General features: G+C 44.2%; 1 protein-coding gene across 5 annotated transcripts in view; it reads right to left on the reverse strand.

The window, feature by feature from the left end:
- dnah3 (dynein axonemal heavy chain 3) overlaps window positions 1–22,125 on the reverse strand; it is a 292,437-nt gene that overhangs the window by 165,187 nt on the left and 105,125 nt on the right. For all 5 annotated transcript variants that reach the window (XM_070900963.1, XM_070900965.1, XM_070900961.1 and 2 more), the window contains 6 exons: window positions 21,172–21,373; window positions 17,424–17,516; window positions 12,132–12,242; window positions 10,458–10,572; window positions 6,577–6,775; window positions 4,941–5,049 (listed from right to left, as the gene is read on the reverse strand). In XM_070900963.1, the coding sequence (XP_070757064.1) occupies window positions 4,941–5,049; window positions 6,577–6,775; window positions 10,458–10,572; window positions 12,132–12,242; window positions 17,424–17,516; window positions 21,172–21,373 (829 nt within the window). The remainder of the gene's footprint in view (window positions 1–4,940; window positions 5,050–6,576; window positions 6,776–10,457; window positions 10,573–12,131; window positions 12,243–17,423; window positions 17,517–21,171; window positions 21,374–22,125) is intronic.

The raw sequence follows: 22,125 nt of genomic DNA on the forward strand, positions 1-22,125 counted from the left end.
GGGGTTGCTGAACCTCCTTTTTGTTTGCGGCAGATTTGTCCATTGGTAAGTTTAACTACCAGAATCTTATTTCCCTCTTTGGCAACCACAGTGCCTGCGAGCCATTTGGGCTCTGCAGCGTAGTTGAGGACAAAAACAGGATAATTTACATCAATACATCGCGCCCTCGCATTCCTGTCATGGTAGTGATATTGTGACTGGCGCCTGCTCTCGACAATTTCTTTCATGGTGGGGTGTATAAGGGATAATCAGGTTTTGAGCGTCCTTTTCATTAGTAGCTCTGCGGGTGGAACTCCTGTGAGCGAGTGTGGTCGGGATCTATAGGCCAACAGGAGGCGTGATAAGCGGGTTTGTAGGGAACCCCCTTGGAATCTGAGCATCCTCTGTTTGATTATCTGCACTGCTCGTTCTGCCTGGCCGTTTGAGGCTGGCTTGAATGGTGCCGTTCTAACATGGTTAATTCCATTGCCTGCCATGAAGTCCTGGAATTCAGTGCTTGTGAAGCACAGGCCATTGTCGCTGACCAAGATATCCGGTAGACCGTGGGCGGCGAACATTGCCCGTAGACTTTCTACCGTGGCAGAGGATGTGCTTGAATTTAAAATGTCACACTCGATCCATTTGGAGTAGGCGTCTACTACAACCAAAAACATTTTCCCCATGAAAGGACCTGCGTAGTCCACATGGATGCGTGACCAAGGCTTGGCGGGCCATCGCCAGGGGCTAAGGGGGGCTTCCCTGGGCGCATGGCCCAGCTGGGCACACGTGTTGCACCTGCGAACACAAAGTTCCAGATCTGCGTCTATCCCTGGCCACCAAACGTGTGACTTGGCAATTGCCTTCATCGTGACAATGCCTGGGTGCCCATTGTGGAGTTCTCTGATGAACACCTCTCTGCCCATCTGGGGCATGACTACACGGTTTCCCCACAGTAGGCAATCGGCCTGAATCGAGAGTTCATCCTTGCGCCTGTGAAATGGTTTAAATTTCTCAGGGCATGCCCTGTACGTGGCTGCCCAGTCCCCATTCAGGACACATTTCTTGACTAGAGACAATAGCGGGTCTCTATTTGTCCAGACTTTAATCTGATGGGCTGTCACGAGTGAGCCTTCGCTTCCGAAAGCTTCAACAGCCATGACCATCTCAGCACCATGCTCGGTAGCCCCCTCAGTGGTGGCTAGTGGGAGCCTGCTGAGTGCATCGGCGCAGTTTTCGGTGCCGGGTCTGTGCCGAATTGTGTAGTCATAGGCAGCTAACGCGAGTGCCCATCTCTGTATGCGGGCTGATGCGTTTGCATTTATGGCCTTGTTGTCGGCCAAAAGGGACGTTAGGGGTTTGTGATCTGTCTCCAGCTCAAATTTCCTGCCAAACAGGTACTGGTGCATTTTCTTTACCGCATATACACATGCGAGCGCCTCCTTTTCTACCATCCCGTAGCCCCTTTCTGCCTGGGACAGACTCCTGGAGGCATAAGCTACCGGCTGTAACTGACCCTTGGCATTGACATGCTGCAACACACACCCGACACCATAGGACAACACATCGCACGTTAACACAAGTTTCTTACATGGGTCATATAGCGTTAACAGATTGTTGGAACATAACAAATTGCGTGCTCTATTAAAAGCCCTTTCCTGGTTGTCCCCCCAGACCCATTCGCGACCTTTGCGTAGGAGCACGTGTAGCGGCTCTAGCAGCGTGCTCAATTTGGGAAGAAAGTTACCAAAATAGTTCAGTAGCCCCAGGAACGAACGCAGCTCCGTCGTGTTACGGGGTCTGGGTGCTCTCTGGATCGCTTCCGTCTTGGATGCAGTAGGGCTGATCCCGTCTGCTGCTACCCTCATCCCCAGGAATTCTACCTCTGGAGCTAGGAAGAGGCACTTCACCTTTTTCAGTCACAGACCTACCCAGTCCAGTCTGCGTAGCACCTCCTCCAGGTTGTGGAGGTGTTCTTCAGTATCGTAACCCGTGATGAGGATGTCGTCCTGAAAAACCACCGTCCCTGGAATCGACTTGAGGAGGCTTTCCATATTTCGTTGGAAGATCGCGGCGGCCGAGCGAATCCCGAATGGACATCTGTTGTACTCAAACAACCCTTTGTGTGTCCTGATGGTGGTCAGCTTCTTCGACCCACTCGCCAGCTCCTGGGTCATGTAAGCTGAGGTCAGGTCCAATTTTGAAAAAAGTTTGCCACTGGATAGCGTCGCAAAGAGGTCCTCCGCTCTCGGCAGCGGGTACTGGTCTTGGAGTGACACCCGATTGATGGTGGCCTTGTAATCGCCACATATCCTGACCGACCCATCCGCCTTGAGCACCGGCACAATCGGGCTCGCCCAGTCACTGAATTCGACTGGCGAGATGATGCCTTCCCTCAACAGGCGGTCCAATTCGCCTTCTATCTTTTCCCGCATCACGTACGGCACCGCTCTGGCCTTGTGGTGTACTGGTCTGGCGTCCGGGTTTATGTGAATCACTATCTTGGCCCCCATGAAAGTGCCAATGCCGGGTTGAAATAATGAGTCAAATTTGTCCAGGACTTGTGAGCATGATACTCGCTTCACAGAGGAAATTGCATTGACATCGCCCCATTTCCAGTTCATGACAGCAAGCCAACTTCTCCCCGGTAGTGCGGGACCGTCCCCTGGGACAATCCAGAGTGGCAACCTGTTCTCCGAATCTTTGTGGGTCACGACTACCGTGGCGCTGCCTAGCACCGGAATGATCTGCTTTGTGTAAGTCCGTAGCTGTGCGTCAATCGGCGATAATTTTGGCCTCCTGGCCTTGGATGCCCACAACTTTTCGAACTGTTTGATACCCATCATGGACTGGCTGGCACCCGTGTGTAACTCCATTGATACTGGGATGCCATTGAGGAGCACTTTCATCATTATCGGTGGCGTCCTGGTGTATGAACTGTATACGTGCTCCACATGAACTCGCTGAACTTCAGCTTCCAGCGATTTCCCCCAGTGTCCATTTCTGCAATTTCTGCAGGTATTTTGCTCATCTCTGCAAACTCCGTCTGAATGTATGCCTCCACGCCTCCAGCATGAGTTGCGGTTTGAAACAAAAGGTCCCTTGCCAGTCGATCGTCCCTGACTGCCCCTGTTATTGTCCTTGAGTGCACCATTAACAGGTGTTGATGGCCCCATTACTGGCCGCATTGTCCTTTGCAATGGCGTGAATCGCTGTTCAGCTTGCCATTGTCTCTGTCGAACTCCCCCTCTGGGTTCGACTACATGTTGGGGCATGCCTGACTGCCCTTGTCTGCCTAGAGAACTGTGTGCTGCTTTAACAATGTTGAATCTCTGTCCCAACCATTCCTTAACACAGTACCTCTCGTCTGTTCTGCTAGTGGCCATGCTCGCGTGGTTTAAATCCCAGGTTCTTGTCGCCATTGATACGTCCTTACTACACAGTATAAATGCACACGAGGCCCATGCTTGAGAGAAGGTCAGCCTATGACCTGTCCTTTATTCCTTAGCACTCAAGTGATGAAGGTGGGTGGAGCTTCCCCTTTTCTACCTGAAGGTTCAGATTAGGAGTGTCTCCCACTTAGTGGTCAGTGTTCTCACGGTGTACAACTTAGGTCAGTTTATACATGGGTTACAATGCTGGTTGAATACATGACAATATCCTTATATAATTTGTTTTGTTAGTGTTACTCCTTCTGGCCAACATGACACTGAAACGAACGCATCTTTTGCAGATTGCTGCCCGCTTATACCTGCCATGCTAAAAATATCCATTCTTGTGCAGCTGCACAACTATGAAAGTCAGTTTTCTAAAAATTCTATATTTTAGTTGGCAGATTTGCAGTATGAGCAGTTCTTCCACAACAATAGTAATTAAGAAGATCATTCAGTTACGTATGCATCCTGTGGTCTTTAAGTGAGGTTTGCCAGTTCTTTATGGTATTAACGATGGAGAGGGCGGCAAGCAGCAGGTGGAAACACTGACAGGACCACCAGACCTGTCTCAGCAGAAGACATCCGCTATTAACTGATCATGAAACAACATTAATGCTGGGAGTGGAGAAACCACAGTCTGAATGGTCATATTCTCTTAGCTGAAAGAGGAAGCATATTGGCTGCCTGCAGCTATAAGAATCTGAAGTATAAAAATGGAAGGACAGTGACACCTTTATTGCAAAGAGGATGGAGTATAAAAGCAGGGAAGTCTTGCTACAGCTATACAGGGTATTGGTGAGGCCACACCTGGAATACTGCGTGCAGTTTTGGTTTCCATATTTATGAAAGGATATACTTGCTTTGGAGGCAGTTCAGAGAAGGTTCACTAGGTTGATTCCAGGGATGAGGGGGTTGATTTATGAGGAAAGGTTGAGTAGGTTGAGCCTCTACTCATTGGAATTCAGAAGAATGAGAGCTGATCTTATCGAAACGTATAAGATTATGGGGGCGCTTGACAAGGTGGATGCAGAGAGGATGTTTCCACTGATGGGGGAGACTGGAACTAGAGGGTATGATCTTAGAATAAGGGGCCGCCCATTTAAGACTGAGATGAGGAGAAATTTCTTCTCTCTGAGGGTTGTGGATCTGTGGAATTCGCTGCCTCAGAGAGCTGTGGAAGCTGGGACATTGAATAAATTTAAGACAGAAATAGACAGTTTCTTAAACAATAAGGGAATAAGGGGTTATGGGGAGCGGGCGGGGAAGTGCAGCTGAGTCCATGATGAGATCAGCCATGATCTTATTGAATGGCGGAGCAGGCTCGAGGGGCCGTTTGGCCTACTCCTGTTCCTATTTCTTATGTTCTTATGTTCGAATAAAAATGGAAAACGGAGATTTGGGGGGGGGGTGCGTAAATGTGTAAAGAAATGGAAATAGGAGAGGACATTGATAGTTATAAATTAAAAAATGGGGTTAATATAAAATCATAAAGCAGCAAGCACGTATGCAGCATCCCAAAGTAATAGTTACCTGTTTGGCTACAGCTTTTGCTAAATCTTTTACAGTTTCTGTTTTGCCAGTTCCTGCAGGTCCTTCTGGGGCACCACCAAGATGTAATTTTAAGGCTCCCATCAATGTCCTAGGTAGATCATAAGAAAAGTACAGTAAGTACCTGTAACCTCCTCCAGCCCTACAAGTCTTTGAGATCTTTGCACTCCTCCAATTCTGGTCTCTTGTGCATCCCTGATTTTAATTGTTCCACCATTGGGGGCCGTGCTTTCAACTGCCTTGGCCCTAAAATCTAGAATTTCCTTCCTGAACCTCTCCACCTCTCCCTCCTCCTTTAAGATTCCCCTTAAAACCTACTTCTTTGACCAAGCTTTTGGTCCTCTATCCTGTTACCTCCCTCTGTGGCTCGGTGTCAAAAGTTTTTTTATTGATATTGCTCGTTAAGCGCCTTGGGACATTTTGCTGCGTTAAATGCGCTATATTGTTGTTGTTGGTGCTGTTAATCTCATGGATTCTCTAAATTACCTACACTTAATGTTTATTGTAATTGCTTTTTAACTTAGATTTACACTTAGTGTGCCTCAATCTGCACGGGTTTAAAAAGAGGTTGTTAAGCCCGTTACAGAAAAAAAATGCTCTTCTATTATGTTTATACCCTTTTATATTACCTAATTGAATTAGTTCACATTGATGCTGAATCTGCTAAGTTTATACTGCATTTGTTACTTTGAATCAACTGCACTTGCAGATGATTATAACACCTATATTTAAGTTCCAAATGGCAGGCTGCACCTACATTCTGATGGTGTGCATTGTTCACATTTGCTATCAGCTGTATTTTGGTTGGAGACAGTGAGGGAAAATTCTATTCCAGGAGGCTTTTGCTGCCTCAGATTATATAAGCAGAGGAACTGTTGCCATTACAAGCAACCCTGTAGTATAAAAAGGAACATTATTGACAGCATAACAAACCTCTAGATACACATACACTGAAAAACAGAATTCATGTTCTTCTTCCAACCTTCATTGCCCTCAGTCTCAAGAACACATGCAACTATTGCTGAAATATTGCCAAATACTGCCAGCTTTGTACAATGGATTTGGTGCTCACTGGGAACTGAATTGAGACTTCCCAACTTACTCCAATTGCTCCCTGTCTGAGCCGAAATTGATCCAAATTTTTCGATGAAAGATCAGTATTGAGGAGTGCGTTCAAAGAACCTGTTTGGTTTCCAATTATAGCCACACAAAAAAAATACATTTAATTGAATCCGATCTACACATTTATGAAACTAAATGAACTTTGGAAAGATTTGAGATTTCTGAAAGCCACATTTGTTGGGTCTCATTTTCTTCGACAGTTTCAAACTAAAGCTTAATTAAACAGGAAGAAAGCTAGATTTACCATTTGTTTTTAATAGAAGGACAGATGTGTACTAACAGGTAGATCAGCCAATTTTCAGCCTGCACATCAACATATGGTGGAGATCGTCATTCAGTTATAGACTTTGTTAAGACATAATAAATTACCTTGTGAAATTTATTAATGTTCCCTGTAACAGTTGCTATACAAGACCAAAGTGGCAATTCAACAATTACTTCCCTGAAAATGTAAGGTTCAGTTTCTTTCAGAAGAATAATCTGTGCCTTATTGTACCTGTAGCATCGATCAGTAAGGGGCGTTATGACGAGTCGTGCAGAGTTACCCAGGTATTCATAACCATATGTCAGAACTGTAGTGATCATACGCACAATAACATCATTTTCTTCCCAGTAGTATCTCAGCTGGCAAATCCACATGAAATCATTAAGACTTGATACTTTAGCCTCTGCCAATTCAGCAACCACATCACGTGCTGCAGGAACAGAACACACAATGGGATATATCATGCACCATTAAAATATCTTTCACCTCTCATTTTCTCTCTTCTTTTCCTCTCCTGAAGGCACTGATTTCCTCATGGGAGTACAGTTCCATAGATGTGCTCGCACTCCAGTATGTTACTCCAATGGCCATTATTTACATGAGAGCCTCAAGCACAAGAGTCTTCAGGATCTCACCCATCTAATCCTGTCTTCACCTGGCTATTACATATACACACTACCAGAAGGAGCTGCTGTAAAGCATTCAGGGGCAGAAACCAAAGCCAATTTTGCTTCCCAATTCCAAGGCACAGTGGCCAATTATTGCACTCCTATCACTGTCCTGGATGACCTGGTGGAGACCAGGGATTAAACCTGGGACCTTCATCATCTGTATGCCTCACAGAAGAAGCAAGCTGGATTAGTAGGTGTATAGCATTGTAGTGGTTAATATACTGAACTAGCAGCCCAGAGGTTATGAGTTCAAATCATAAAATATGGCAATAAAACTAGTTCAGTAATTCCCATCAAACAAGAACTTGCTATGTCCACATTATGGGGTCAAGTTTCGGCCTGAGTTGCTCATATTTTTTTGGAGTAATTAGTTTAGAATGGAGTATCTTAGAAATTGCAATTCTTGGCATTTAGTTTGCTCCAGTTCTAGTGAGTTAGAACAGAACTGATTTTTTTTCAAAAGGGGGTGTGTCCAGCCACTTACGCCTGTTTTGCAAGTTTTGGCAGTAAAAACTTACTCCAAACTAGCTTAGAATGGAATAAGTGTAGATTTTTGTACGCTCAGAAAAACCTTGCCAACACTTAGAAATCAGGCGTAGGTTACAAATCAGGCGTAGGGAACGAGAGATGGGGGAAGAGAAGTTTACAAACATTAAACACTTCACTTTTACAAATAAATTGCCATCATCAATAATAAATGATAAATAAATCAATAAATCAACCAATAAATCAATCCAAAAAGAAATGAATAAAAAATAAAAAAAATAATTTAAAAATCACGCAATAAATAAAAAATTATTTCTACACACCTACTGCAGCACCGGGGAGAAAAGAAAGAGGGGGTGGGGGAGAAGAGATGGGGGCTGGGTGGGAGAAGAGAGAGGGAGAGAGAGGGGGGGGAGAGAAGAGAGGGGGGGGAAGAGAAGAGAGGGGGGGAAGAAAAGAGAGGGGGGGGAGAGAAGAGAGAGGGGGAAGAGAAGAGAGGGGGGGGAAGAGAAGAGAGGGGGGAAGAGAAGAGAGGGGGGGAGAGAAGAGAGGGGGGGGAAGAGAAGAGAGGGGGGAAGAGAAGAGAGGGGGGGAGAGAAGAGAGGGGGGGGGAGAGAAGAGAGGGGGGGGAGAGAAGAGAGGGGGGGGAGAGAAGAGAGGGGGGGGAGAGAAGAGAGGGGGGGAGAGAAGAGAGGGGAGAAGAGGGGAGGGGAGAGAAGAGGGGAGGGGAGAGAAGAGGGGAGGGGAGAGAAGAGGGGGAGGAGAAAAGAGGGGGAGGAGAGAAGAGAGGGGGGGAGAGAAGAGAGGGGGGGGAGAGAAGAGAGGGGAGAAGAGGGGAGGGGAGAGAAGAGGGGAGGGGAGAGAAGAGGGGGAGGAGAAAAGAGGGGGGGGAGAGAAGAGAGGGGGGGAGAGAAGAGAGGGGGGGAGAAGAGAAGAGAGGGGGGGGGAAGAGAAGAGAGGGGGGGAGAGAAGAGAGGGGGGGAGAGAAGAGAGGGGGGAGAGAAGAGAGGGGGGGAGAGAAGAGGGGGGGGGAAGAGAAGAGAGGGGGGGAGAGAAGAGAGGGGGGGGAGAGAAGAGAGGGGGGGAGAGAAGAGAGGGGGGAGAGAAGAGAGGGGGGGAAGAGAAGAGAGGGGGGGAAGAGAAGAGGGGGAGGGAGAGAAGAGGGGGAGGGAGAGAAGAGGGGGAGGGAGAGAAGAGGGGGAGGGAGAGAAGAGGGGGGGAGAGAGATGAGAGGGGGGGAATGAAGAACGGGGTGGGGGGGAAAGAAGAACAGGGGGGGCAGAAGAATGGGGGGGGAGAAGAACGGGGGGGGGGAGAAGAACGGGGGGGGGGAGGAGAAGAACGGGGGGGGGAGGAGAAGAACGGGGGGGGGAGGAGAAGAACGGGGGGGGAGGAGAAGAACGGGGGGGGAGAGAAGAACGGGGGGGGGGGAGAGAAGAACGGGGGGGGGGAGAGAAGAACGGGGGGGGGGGGGAGAGAGAAGAACGGGGGGGGCAGAAGAAGAACGGGGGGGCAGAAGAAGAACGGGGGGGGCAGAAGGAGAACGGGGGGGCAGAAGGAGAACGGGGGGGGGGCAGAAGAAGAATGGGGGGGCAGAAGAAGAACGGGGGGGGCAGGAGAAGAATGGGGGGGGCAGGAGAAGAATGGGGGGGCAGGAGAAGAATGGGGGGGCAGGAGAAGAATGGGGGGGGCAGGAGAAGAATGGGGGGGGCAGAAGAAGAATGGGGGGGCAGGAGAAGAATGGGGGGGGCAGGAGAAGAATAGGGGGGGGCAGGAGAAGAATGGGGGGGCAGGAGAAGAATGGGGGGGGCAGGAGAAGAATGGGGGGGCAGAAGAAGAATGGGGGGGGCAGAAGAAGAATGGGGGGGCAGAAGAAGAATGGGGGGGCAGGAGAAGAATGGGGGGGCAGGAGAAGAATGGGGGGGCAGGAGAAGAATGGGGGGGCAGGAGAAGAATGGGGGGGCAGGAGAAGAATGGGGGGGCAGGAGAAGAATGGGGGGGCAGGAGAAGAATGGGGTGGCAGGAGAAGAATGGGGGGGCAGGAGAAGAATGGGGGGGCAGGAGAAGAATGGGGGGGAAGAAGAATGGGGGGGCAGGAGAAGAATGGGGGGGCAGGAGAAGAATGGGGGGCAGGAGAAGAATGGGGGGGCAGAAGAAGAATGGGGGGCAGAAGAAGAATGGGGGGGCAGGAGAAGAATGGGGGGGGAAGAAGAATGGGGGGGGAAGAAGAATGGGGGGGCAGGAGAAGAATGGGGGGGGGGGGGGAGGGCAGAAGACGAAGCCGGGCACCGCTGAGGACTTTGGGCGGGGCCCACCGCAGCCGATACCAGGCTGCCACTGACGACGTCTCTTTGGGTGGGCCTGCCCCCAACAAGTGGCCGGGCGGGCGTGCCCCGCCGACGACTCTTCAGACGGGGCCTGCCCCCAGCGAAATGCCGGGCGGGCGGGCCCCTCCGACGAGGTAAGATGCGTCGACCTGGGATAGGGACAATGTCCCTTCGGCCAGGGATAGGGTCGCCGCCCGGGAGACGGGACGCGCTGGGAGGGCCAGGAGCCACTACGCACGCGCGCAGCCTCCACTGCACATGCGCGCAGCTGCCGGCACTGTTTTTGGCACAGGGCTGTTGCTCCGCCCCCAGCAGCTCCTGCTGCGCCTCGCCGAGCTAGAAACGGGCCGACAGCGATCAGAGAATCGCGAGGTAAGTATTCGGCGCAATTTTTATTCTACAAATTAGGCGGGCCTTTCTGAAGTGCGCCGTTCTAGCGGGAGTCCGAAATTTGAGCCCTATATGTAGCTGACTCTTAATACTAAAGTTGGGCAATAAATGTAGCTTTACCAGTATTGCCCACATCCTGATAACACTTTATTTTTTGTTTCAGATAATGTGGCATTGTTGAAACAAGCACTTACTATTATTTCCTCATTAACAGGAGAGGCTGTAAGCAATTATTTACCATGTACATCAATGACAGTGAGTGCTCCAAGACTCACGCGTTCTCCACCAGATAGCTTTCCTCTCACTAGTTCCACAATTTCATTGATTTGTTGGTTGCTTTTCGTTAGATAATCCTTCAAAGTAATAGAAAAAGTCTGAAGTACTGCTCTAATAATTGATGCAATAATTGAGACAAGGTGTAATTCTTGAAAAAAATTACTCAAAATTTAAATTATTTTATTCCCCATTTTACCTTTCCCCTGCCTCCCTGAACAGAACAGTTTAGTCAAGCCACCTACTCCCAGACTTCTCCAATTTTACAAGCAATCCATTAGCTGTAGTACATTATTGCTGCTAGAAGGGTCACAGAGACTCAATTATTTAAGGGGGCATTTACACTACAACGTTAAAGTTGGTGTGAAGCGCTTTCATCAATGCTAAATCTGTATAATGGAGCTCAGGTGTTAAAGCCCGAACGGACTCCAAAGTGAAGTGAAGTGAAACGAGTCTTCTTCCTCCAAGGAGTCCCAATTAATTTTGTTCTGCTGTCAGGTCAGGGCCTAACGGCAGCTTCAGGCTGCATTTACATCATTACTGCATTTATATTGTAATTGCTTTGCATCAATAGTGCAGTTGCTGTGTGAATGTATCTTAATGACAAGTTTTATTGATTTTCTGATAACTGCACAACGTTGTTACAGATACAGTAGGACCCATTTATTGTGGCAGTAAGTCACAGGTGGCTGCTTTATTGAGGACATCAGGTGTACTAATTTGTTGCATAGCCAGGATGCATCCCCATGTTCTCCTTAAGTTACTCATACTCAGCTTCACCATTTCACAATAAATGTATCATAACCCTATTCTTTACAAAGGAATTTGCACACTGTTGTGGCAAAATCATTGTAAGTTTTTCCACTTGAAAATTAGCATGCCTATTCAAATAACTATAAAAAAAATGGGAAACCTGACCCCAACCACCACTCCTACTTCTGGTTTAACCAAGGTGGGCTGGGGGTCAGGCGAGTAACTCGCTCTCAGGAGGTGGGTCAGATTTCAGCAGCCGCCTGGATTTAAATGGCTGTGGGCCGAGTTTCCCAGGCCTCGGAAACCTGCCAGCTAAAGGGGGGCAAGAACTGCCAGATGCAGGAGCCTATCCAGCACTGCACGTGAGCCAGAAGGAGCAGAAGTGCTTCCCCCTCCCCCAGGCTCTCCAAGCTAACCTGCCACAATCTGCCTCCCTCCCAGCAATCTCAAGACCCTCCCTTGTGATCGGCTGATCCCACCTCCCCCCCACCCCTACGATCGGCTGACCTCCTCTGCACGATCTCCAGACACCCCAGCAATTTGAGCTCCAGACGCCCCCCACCCTCCCCGCCATGATCTCTCCCTCCCTCCTCTACATTCCCTGACTGCGGCCTTGTACAGCAGCCTTTCTCGCCCGGCAGCGGCCAGTCTCTCGATCTGGCTGGCTGCCAGGAGGGAAACGAAGTACCGAAATTCTAATGAGGTGCCGCTTTTCCAACATTTCCCGGCGGTTGACAGTCGCCCCTAGTCCCTCCCCACCTCCCTATAAATATTAGGGCCCCAGTACATTATGAAAATGTTATTGGATTACAATCTATTATAAGTTGCACCTTAGAAAACTACAAGAGTATATACATATAGGAAACATGTGCATGTTTTAGCTTACTGGTAAAGTCCCATCTCTAATTGCATCAGAGACCTCACTGGTCCAGTAGATTGTGGACACTGATATCACCACCTGTCCAGGCCACTGAAGAACCCATTTTCTACGTGGAAGCTTCAAATCCAAAGAACACAATTAAATTATTTTCAATTACAAATGAGAAAAGTTATTTATGTTTGGGGTGCACAGAATACTTTTCAAAAACCAATGTCCAGACAAAATTCATTTTCTCAGATATATGCAATGTATATTTCCCAAAATCCAATGTTTTTCTACTTACCTTTCAGAAGAACCACATCCAAACCAGTTGGAGCTGTCATAACACTCCATAATCTAGTCTGCATTGCTGAAGTATTTATAGAATCATACAGTTCAGAAGGAGGCTATTGTGCCTGTGCCGGCACGTTGAGACTGAATTAGTCAATAATCTAACGGTAAGGGAACATCTAGCTAACAGTGACCATAACATGATTGAATTCAATATTAGATTTAAGAGAGAGAAGGGTGAGTCACGAACCAAGGTTTTAAATTTAAGTAAGGCGGATTTTGGAGGGATGAGGCAGAAATTGACCACAGCGGACAGAACTATTTAACAAATTTATTGAATTGAATTTCACAACTTACCATTGGAGATTTGAACTCAATATTTGGATTACTAGTCCAGTACCATAACCACTACACTACTGGACACCTTTATGGATAGAACTATTAATGGATAAAACTGCAAACAGTGAGAGATGGTCAAAGAAATGTTCGGTAGAATGCAAGACCTGTACATACCCTTAAAGGGCAAGAGCTTTACTTATGTAATTAAACAACTTTGGTTAACAAGAGATATGAGAGTTAATATAAAACTAAAAGAAAGGGCTTATATGAATGCAAAGAACAGTAGAGATCCGATAGAAAAGGGCAGCAAAGGGATACTAAGAAAGCAGTAAGAGCTGGAAAAATAAATATATGGAAAAACTTGAGGGATATCAAGGACAGTACTAAAGGATTTTACAAGTATGTTAAGAAAAAGAGGATTACTAAGAGCCACTTAAAGACAGACACAAATAATGTTATTAAAAATGAGGAAATGGCAGACTTGATAAAGACCTACTTCGTATCAATCTTCAAAGGATAAGGATAAAGTACCAGAGATATGAGGAAAAGTAAAAATAAATCAAGGGGAGGAATTTATTCGATTTAATATAAGTTAAAAAATGGTCATGGAGAAAATTACCCTGAAATTGCGGTTGGGGGTTTCCCGCGGGCAGATGCCTCCGACCACAAAAGTATTTACGAATGTACCTGGTGGTCCCGAAGGAACGAACACTTGTGCTAGAAGACCATCATGCGCAGCACAGCGCAAAGGCCCAGTATTCCAGGAGCGTATGTGCATCCTGGGATCACGTGGGCCGGACCAACCAATAAAAATGGCATACCCCCATTCACAGTAATGGCGAATTCCGTTTGTACGGAGATCACCATTTCTATGAATGGGGATACCCACAAAAACACAAACATTTTAAAGTAAGAAAGAAAAACACTTCACATATTTAAAATTAATTGAAATTAAATTTAATTAAATGTTTTAGACAAAAAATATTTTTTTTGAATTTTTTAAATGTTTTAATAATGTTTTAATAGGGATCAAAATAAACTTACCTTAATGGACAGGGTTTTTAATAGAAAAATTATTGATAACATTTTATTTTTTTATCTTTTAAAACTCTTACGCTGGTAAAAGCAGACGTAAGAGTTTTAAGGACATTCGCTGGGCAAGAATTGGGCAAATAGCCCAAATCTCCGCCCGCCCAAAGGCCCTTCTCCCAGGGATGTGCTGGAACTGTCAAAAGAAATGTTGACAGTTCGCAAGTGCTGCATTTTGGCACATGTGCTTTGTGTGCCTAAACCTGGAACTTGCGGGGGCTCGTCGGGTGCGTGCGCGCATCGTACGCACCCAGAGAGGCCGCAATTTCAGGGTCAATGAGATTAACAATAGGCAAATCTCCAGGGCCTCACGATTTCCACCCCAGTACATTAAAAGTTAAAAGTAGGTGATGAATTGTAGGTGCTCTAGTCATGATCTTCTTAAACTCTCTTGATTCAGAAATTGTTCCTTTGGATTGGAAAATTGTCAATGTCACTCCACTATTTAAAAAGAGTAAGAGAGATAAACTAGGAAATTATAGGCCTATTAGTCTAATGTCTGTTGTGGGCAAGTTACTAGAATCAGTTTTTTGGGACAGAGTGGCTGAACACTTGGACAAACATGAACTGATCAGAGAGAGCCAGCATGGATTTTTAAAGGGCAAGTCATGTCTAACAAACCTAGTTACATTTTTGAGGAGATACTTAACATGGTCTATGGATGTTATTTATATGGACTTCCAGAAGGTATTTGATAAGAGACTGTTAACAAAAATGAGCACACGTGGAATTGGAGACAACTTATTGACATGGGTAAGGAATTGGTTAGGAGATAGGAGACAGAGAGTAGGGATAATGAGTATGTACTCAAATTGACAGGATGCGACTAGTGGTGTCCCCTAGGATCTGTGCTGGGGCCTCAGCTTTTCACTATATTTATAAATGACTTAGATGAAGGAAGAGAGCTATATATCCAAATTTGCTAACAACACCAAGTTATGTGGCACAGTAAATAATATAAATGGGAACAGAAAGTCGCAAAGGGACATTGATCATAGAAATCAAAGAAATATACAGCACGGAAGGAGGCCATTTTGACCCATCGTGTCCGTGCCGGCTGACAAAGAGCTATTCAGTCTAATCCCACTAGTGGACAGGTACAAAAATAATTTAAAAGTCAAATGTAATGTTGGCTTTTATCACAAGGTGGCTGGAATACAAAGGGGTGGAAGTTATGTTACAGTTATATAAAGCTCTGGTTACACCCCATTTAGAGTATTGCATTCAGTTCTGGACACTTTATCTCAGGGGGTATATATTGGCATTGGAGGGCGTGCATCCCAGATTCACGAGAATGATACCAGGGTTAAAAGGGTTAAAATATGAGGACAGGTTGCGTAGACTAGGCTTGTATTTCCTTGCATATAGAAGATTAAGGGGTGATCTAATGGAGATGTTTAAGATGACTAAAGGAGTTCATAGGGTAAATAGAGAAATGATTTTCTCTTTTGGAGGAATCCAGAACAAGGGAGCATAACCTTAACGTAAGTGCTTGGCCAATCAGGGGTGATGTCAGGAAGCAATTCTTCACACAAAGGATAATGGGAATTGAGAACTCTTTCCCCCAAAAAGCTGTTAAGGCTAGGGGTCAATTGAAAATTTTAAAACTGGGATCGATAGATTTGTTAGGCAAAGGTATTAAGGGTTACGGAACCAAAGCGGGTAGATGGAGTCAAGATACAGATCAGACATAATCCAATTGAATGGCGGAACAAACTTGAGGGGCTGAATGGCCTATTCCTGTTCCCTATGTTCCAATCCAATTAATCCCATATCCCTGCTCTTTCCCCATAACCTGCAATGTTTTTCTTTTCAGGTATATATTAAATTCCCTTTTGAAAGTTACTATTGAAATTGCTTCCACCTGCCTTTCAGGCAGTGCATTTCAGATCATAACCACTCACTCCACTTGCAACCCAGTGGAATGCTGCAGGAAGCAGATATGATGCATAGCAACTCATCATGCATATTGTAAGCTCCAGATTTTTCAAAACTCAGATCATCATTATGTAGGCACAGACATGTGAGAAATGCATGATGCAGCACCTACATATCCAAATAAGCAAAATGGTGCAGAGTTTCAGTGAAAGCCAGCCATTATTGAATGCACTTGACTCTCACTGACAGATTAGTAAAGCGGCTCACTCTTCCTTATTTCAAATAAGATCAGAGTATTCAAGTCCTTATAAACAGAATTTGGGTCTTCAGAAGTGAAAATATCGAGATCACTTTATCAAGCATTTGTTTCCGTTTGCATTATCAACACCATTCCATCTTTAAAAATAACAAAGATTTGCTCTATGGATGTTTAACAAGTTTATCTGTTGAGTAATCCAGCTGCACAGACCAGAGAGGTCCCAGATTCTGTGCTAGTGGATCTCAGTCAAGGTCAAATACTACAGTGCTTCCTGCTGGAAATGTGCCTGTTAGATGAGGACAGGATCAGGCTAAGCTGTGATGCCCCCATGATTAAATAGGCTCACGCATTCACCATCAAGGCCCTGACACCCAGTGTCCATGGGGATATACCTCAGCAAGAATTCAAAGTTTTTGGGTGGGGGTGGGGGGAGAGGGGAAGAGAAGAAACTAGGGTAAGAAAAAAAAACTTGGTAGCAATAAGTTGCTCATAAACAAAGGAAAATATAGATTATTTGCTAGACCAGTGCATTGGCATGTTTGGTATAGAAGCACACTGTGCCTTGGAATTGAATGAGGGAAGTCAAACATATATGAGGTGCCTGCCCACAAATGTGATAGAAAATCAAAAGACATACACCTAATAGCCCAGGCCTGAAAGTGGGTTATCTGCTCAACCTCTTGGTTACAAGAGCAGGTTTGTAAGAGGAACCCAAAAAACGAGACTCGTTTTGGGGTGGAGATTCCCTAATACTCTCACATTCTGAACTACAGCTGAGAAGACCATCAATGCTACATTGTGGCCAATCAGCACAGAATGCTGATGTGTGATTCAAGTTTGAAAGTCCACTGGCTCAGCCTTTTGCTTTGTTCTTGATTATGGTCAATGTTTGTCTAGACAAAACAGAAAGCAATTACTAACTCAGGCTGGGATTCAGTCTCTGAAATCTCTGAGCAAGCTCCTGATTTCAGCCACAAAGTTGTGAAGAATCAGTAAAAGATGTGTAGTGCTTCCCTAGTAGAAGTAAGGAAAATTAGTTGGTGATTCACCCCAGGGCTATGCTCTTATACCTTGTAGCTAATACAATAACGGGAAAGGCAGAGCCATGGAAACAAGCAACAGTATTCCTCCGTTGGATTGCCGTGTTTATTAGATCATGGTGGAGCTGATTCTGTTATTTTTGATTTTGCAGTTCTGCACTGAGATTGTTGTGCTTTATTTACATTGGTTAAGCACAAGTGTATCATGAATATCCTAGTATAATTAGGGCATCAATAATCAAAAAATAAACTGAGGATAAACAAATCATTTAAAATTCCAATGAATTAATAAAAGACAACAGCAAACTCAAGGCAGTTTGCCATATTAATACTGACTAATACCACTAAACAATAAATCTGCAAGAATTAGTGCCTTCATTTTCTAAAAATGTACAAATAAAAGGGACAGTTAAGTCCTATTACCTGAACATAGTTATCAATACCTTCCTTAATGACATGCTTTATGCTACTATGCATCATCCCTTCAACTTGCAACAGCCATTTCTCCACCATACCCTGTAATGGAGAAACAACAAAAAATACATAGAATTACATATGATATATGGCACAGAAACAGGCTATTCAGCCCAACCAGTCCGTGCCAGTGTTTATGCTCCATTCGAGCCTCCTCCAGTCTTTCCTCACCTAACTATCAGCGTAACCTTCTGTTCTCTTCTCCCTTATATGTTTATCTAGCCTCCCCTTAAATGCATCTATACTATTTGCTTCAACTACTCCTTCTGGTAGCGAGTTCCACATTCTCACCACTCTCTGGGTAAAGAAATTTCTTCCGAATTCCCTATCTGATTTCTTGGTGACTATCTTTTATTGATGGCCTCTAGTTTTACACTTCCCCACAAGTCAAAACATTCTATATCTACTCTGTCAAAGACTTTCATAATTTTAAAGACCTCTATTAGGTCACCCCTCAACCTACTTTTTTCAAGTGAAAAGAGACACAACCTGTTCATCCTTTCCTGATAGGTATACCCTCACATTTCTGGTATCATCCCTATAAATCTTCTCTGTACCCTCTCCAGTGCCTCTGTATCCTTTTTATAATATGGCGACCATAATTGTACACAGTACTCAAGTGTAGTCTAACCAAGGTGATACAAGTTGAGCATAACTTCTCTACTTTTCAATTCTATCTCTCTAGAAATAAACCTCAGTGCCTGGTTTGACTTTTTTTTATGGCCTTGTTAACCTGTGTTGCTACTTTTAGTGATTTGTGTATTTGTACTGTGAGATCCCTTTGCTCTTCTACCCCACCCAGACTCGCTTCCTCTAAGTAACAAGTGACCTCCCTATTCTTCCTACCAAAATGTTATACCTCATATTTGTCTGTGTTGAATTTCATTTGCCAATTATATGCCCATTCTGTAAGTTTATTAATGTCTTCCTGTAATTTGTTGCAGTACTCCTCAGTATTAACTATCTCAACCCCCCCCAAAAGTTTGGTGTCATCCGTAAATTTAGAAATTGTGTGTTTGATTTCAAAGTTTAAATCAATAATATAAATTGTGGAGAACAGTGGTCCCAGCACTGATCCTTGTGGAACACCACTACCCAACTTCTGCCACTGTGAATAGCTGCCCTTTAACCCTTACTCTCTGCTTTCTGTCTTGAAGCCAGCTAGCTATCCATTCTGCTATTTGTCCCCTACTCCGCATTCTCTGACCTTATTCATTAGTCTATGTGGTACCTTATCAAAGGCTTTTTGAAAATCTAGATAAATTACATTTACAGCGTTACCCTTATCTACTCTCTTGTTACCTCTTCAAATAATTCAATGAGGTTGGTCAAGCAAGACTTTCCCTTTTGAAATCCATCATCCATCATCAAATTCTTAAAAGATTTGAAACACTAATGAGCTGATTCTATAAAATTGATTGTCAGGAATGTATACCAGGAAATCATGGGGACACTCCCCACAATTTTCCGACCATTAAAATTAATGGGGAGCATACCTGAAATTTCCCACTACCTATTCCCAGTAGGTGAGGCTCCCCACCGGAAGCACAATCTTGTGTAGTTGGCCCTTGAATGTTCTTGCCCTTCATTGTCAATGGGGTGATATTGAGCTAATTGCTGTTAAAATCAGTAATAACTAGTCACTGCCAGCAATCCAGTTGCTGCAAATTGTGACAGATCTCATCACTCCTCTGTTTTTTATATGTAATTAAGGGCCAGGTCTATTTCAGAAGTAGTGTCATGCAACTCAAAGCAATTCTTCACATAGCTCTGAACATTTAAAATATTTATTTTTAAAACAGTCCCTGGGTGCATAATGAGTTAACACATAACCTTTTACCTCATTTTGAATCCATCCTCATGGGATAAAGGGCTCCATTCTCCCTCTGGCTTTAAGGGCCTCAAGTCAAATGAGTTTGGCAGTCTCAACCCATAGATTCACAGCTAGAAACTGAACGCATTATTGCACCAATTTGCAGACTCACTTAGAGATTAGAACAGTGACTCACATGAGGAAGAGATAAAAAATTACTCTAGGTGTCTTTAAGATTGACGAGGCTCAAAATGACTGAAATTTACTCCTCAGCTTGACTCTAGTTGTACACTTGTCATTTCTTGGGATTTCACAAAATAATAAACTAAAGAAACAAACAATTTCACAGTTTTGTTGCGGAATACCTTAACTAGTGGGGAGAACCATGATGTCAGATGTAAAATGTCCAAATTACAAGCAGCTGTGAACAATAAAGGCCGAGAATGGAATTGTGTCGTTACCCTGCCCACGCCCCCCACCCCCCCCATCCCTCGAGGAAATTTGCACAGAACTGGTTTACTCCAAAACATCACTACACAGGGATTTCCTTGATAATTTGCGCACCCTCAAGTTACGACCACTGAAGTCCCACCCAGCTAATTATCATAGCCCCACCTAGCTAATTAACATAGCCCCACCTAGGTAATTAACATGCAAAATTCCAGAAAACATTCATTTCCTGTTTTAACGTCAGTTCTGAATAGGAGTAAATTTATGCCGAAAGTTTCGGTGCAGCAGGACCCAAACACTATTTCTGGTGTTTGAAAGTCAATTTTTTTTAATGATTTTTAAAAAAAATTCTCTTACTGAGAGTTACACTGTATTTTCTATATCTTTGAATGCTATTTTTTATTACACCACAATCTGTTACACTAAAAAGACAAAAGCTCCCACAATAGAATTTTCTTAAAACATGCTGTACTTAAATTTGCATAAATAATCATTTGATGGCTTCAAACTTTAATTTTCATAACATCACTATCATAAACAAAGACTTTTAAGAAGGAAGTGATTCTGTGCTTTCCTCGGACCCCGAATGTTTACGCTGATTTCCACTTGTTGTGCACTGGTTTTTACATTCCAGTGTATGCTATGAAGATACTCAGGAAATTTCGGCATAAACTGCCGTCGGGAAGATAGGTGTAAAAAGGACCATAAATTTCTCTCCTAAATATAAATGGCAGACAGCTCAACTGACACTGGTCAGGTAGCTTGACCAGAATTTGCGATAGGTATGACGGCGTACTCTCTCAGTACGACGTTGTGCTGTCTTTGAAATGGATCGCAAATTTGGGATTTCCGCAAGCGCTCATGCACTAAATCCTGAACATGCGATCTGTTAAGTTATGAATTGATAAATCATCCACTCTGCACCCTTGGGATCCGTGTGCCATCACGCTGCCCTCGCAGTGTAAAAGCACAAGTTCACGGAGGGAGAGTCTCCATCAAGTAAGTTCGTATTCTAAATCATGTTAATTTCTTCATATCCTAAGCCATGCTGCATTATATATTCAATTAAAATTACAATATTTTCCAAATTAATTAGACTCCCGCATCCTTACTCAGTCACAATAAATATTTAGAAAATGCAACTCTGAAACTTACCTTTAACATTACAATTTAAACAAAAAATCCTGTTTTAGACAGATATCAGAGAAAAAAATATATGGAATTGTCAAAAATAAAAAAATTTGATTGAATAAATATTAGACAAATATTTTCTTTGAGGAAAATCGTGATATTTGAGGAGTGATTTAGTTATTGTTAAAAGAAATATTAACCATTAGTCTTGTATTTTGTAAAAAAAAACAACCCTTGTCTATATTTTGGATTGTTCAATAATCATTGAGGACCAATTAAGATGCATGGGGAGCAAATGTGTACCTTTGCTTTTGCTGGGTAGATCATTTTAACAAATGGAACAATTTCATTTTCAGAGCTAATCATTCCTGTTATTTGAAGCTGATCAGTGAATTGAAGTTTTGCTATCCCTTCAAAGCATTTCTTCAGATGTGGCTGGACTCTAAGCGGGTCTTTGGTTTCTGAGAGAATCTCAAGCAGTTCATCATTGGATAAGAAAAAGAACCTGGAGTGAAAAGCAAGAGCTCAAGTCAGAGAGTACAAGCAACTAAATCAGTGTTTTAGTTCAATCTGATAATTTAACTAAAAGGTGACCTCACTCATCTATTTTTACCTATTAATTGTTCCACTCTGCCCAACTCTCCTTTTTTTTGACCCAAGGTAGCGTTTTTTAAAAAAGGCTCCAGTTCATGGAATATTTTCAAAGAGAATGTTGGTCTGTGTTTATCATGAAAATCTTTTGAGGGCAAATGCAAATTGAGAGGGCAGCTTAGCACATGTTTCTGAATAGAGCTCTCTCGTTGGTAGCAGTTTTGAGGTGTAAATGACACAATGTAAACAGGGTACTCTGCTACGTTGCATCTAAATCCATCAACATCACGGGGTATGGTAGCATAGTTGTTAGTTACTGGACTGGTAATCCAGAGGCCTGGATTAATGATCCAGAGACATGAGTTCAAATCCCACCATGGCAACTGGGGAATTTAAATTCAAGTATTTTTTAAAAAGCTAGTATCAGTAATGGTGACCATGAAACCATCGGATTGTCGTAAAAACCCATTTGGTACACTAATGTCCTTTAAGGAAGGAAATCTTACCTCGTTACCTCCAGACCCACAACAATGTGGTTGACTCTTAACTGCCCTCTGAAATGGCCTAGCAAGCCACTCAGTTATATAAGGCGACTCACCACCACCTTCTCTAGGGCAATTAGGGATGGGCAATAAATGGTGGCCTTGCCAGTGACGCCCACATTCC

The sequence above is a fragment of the Pristiophorus japonicus genome, chromosome 15 (assembly GCF_044704955.1).
Source record: "Pristiophorus japonicus isolate sPriJap1 chromosome 15, sPriJap1.hap1, whole genome shotgun sequence".
Classification (NCBI taxonomy): Eukaryota; Metazoa; Chordata; class Chondrichthyes; family Pristiophoridae; genus Pristiophorus; species Pristiophorus japonicus.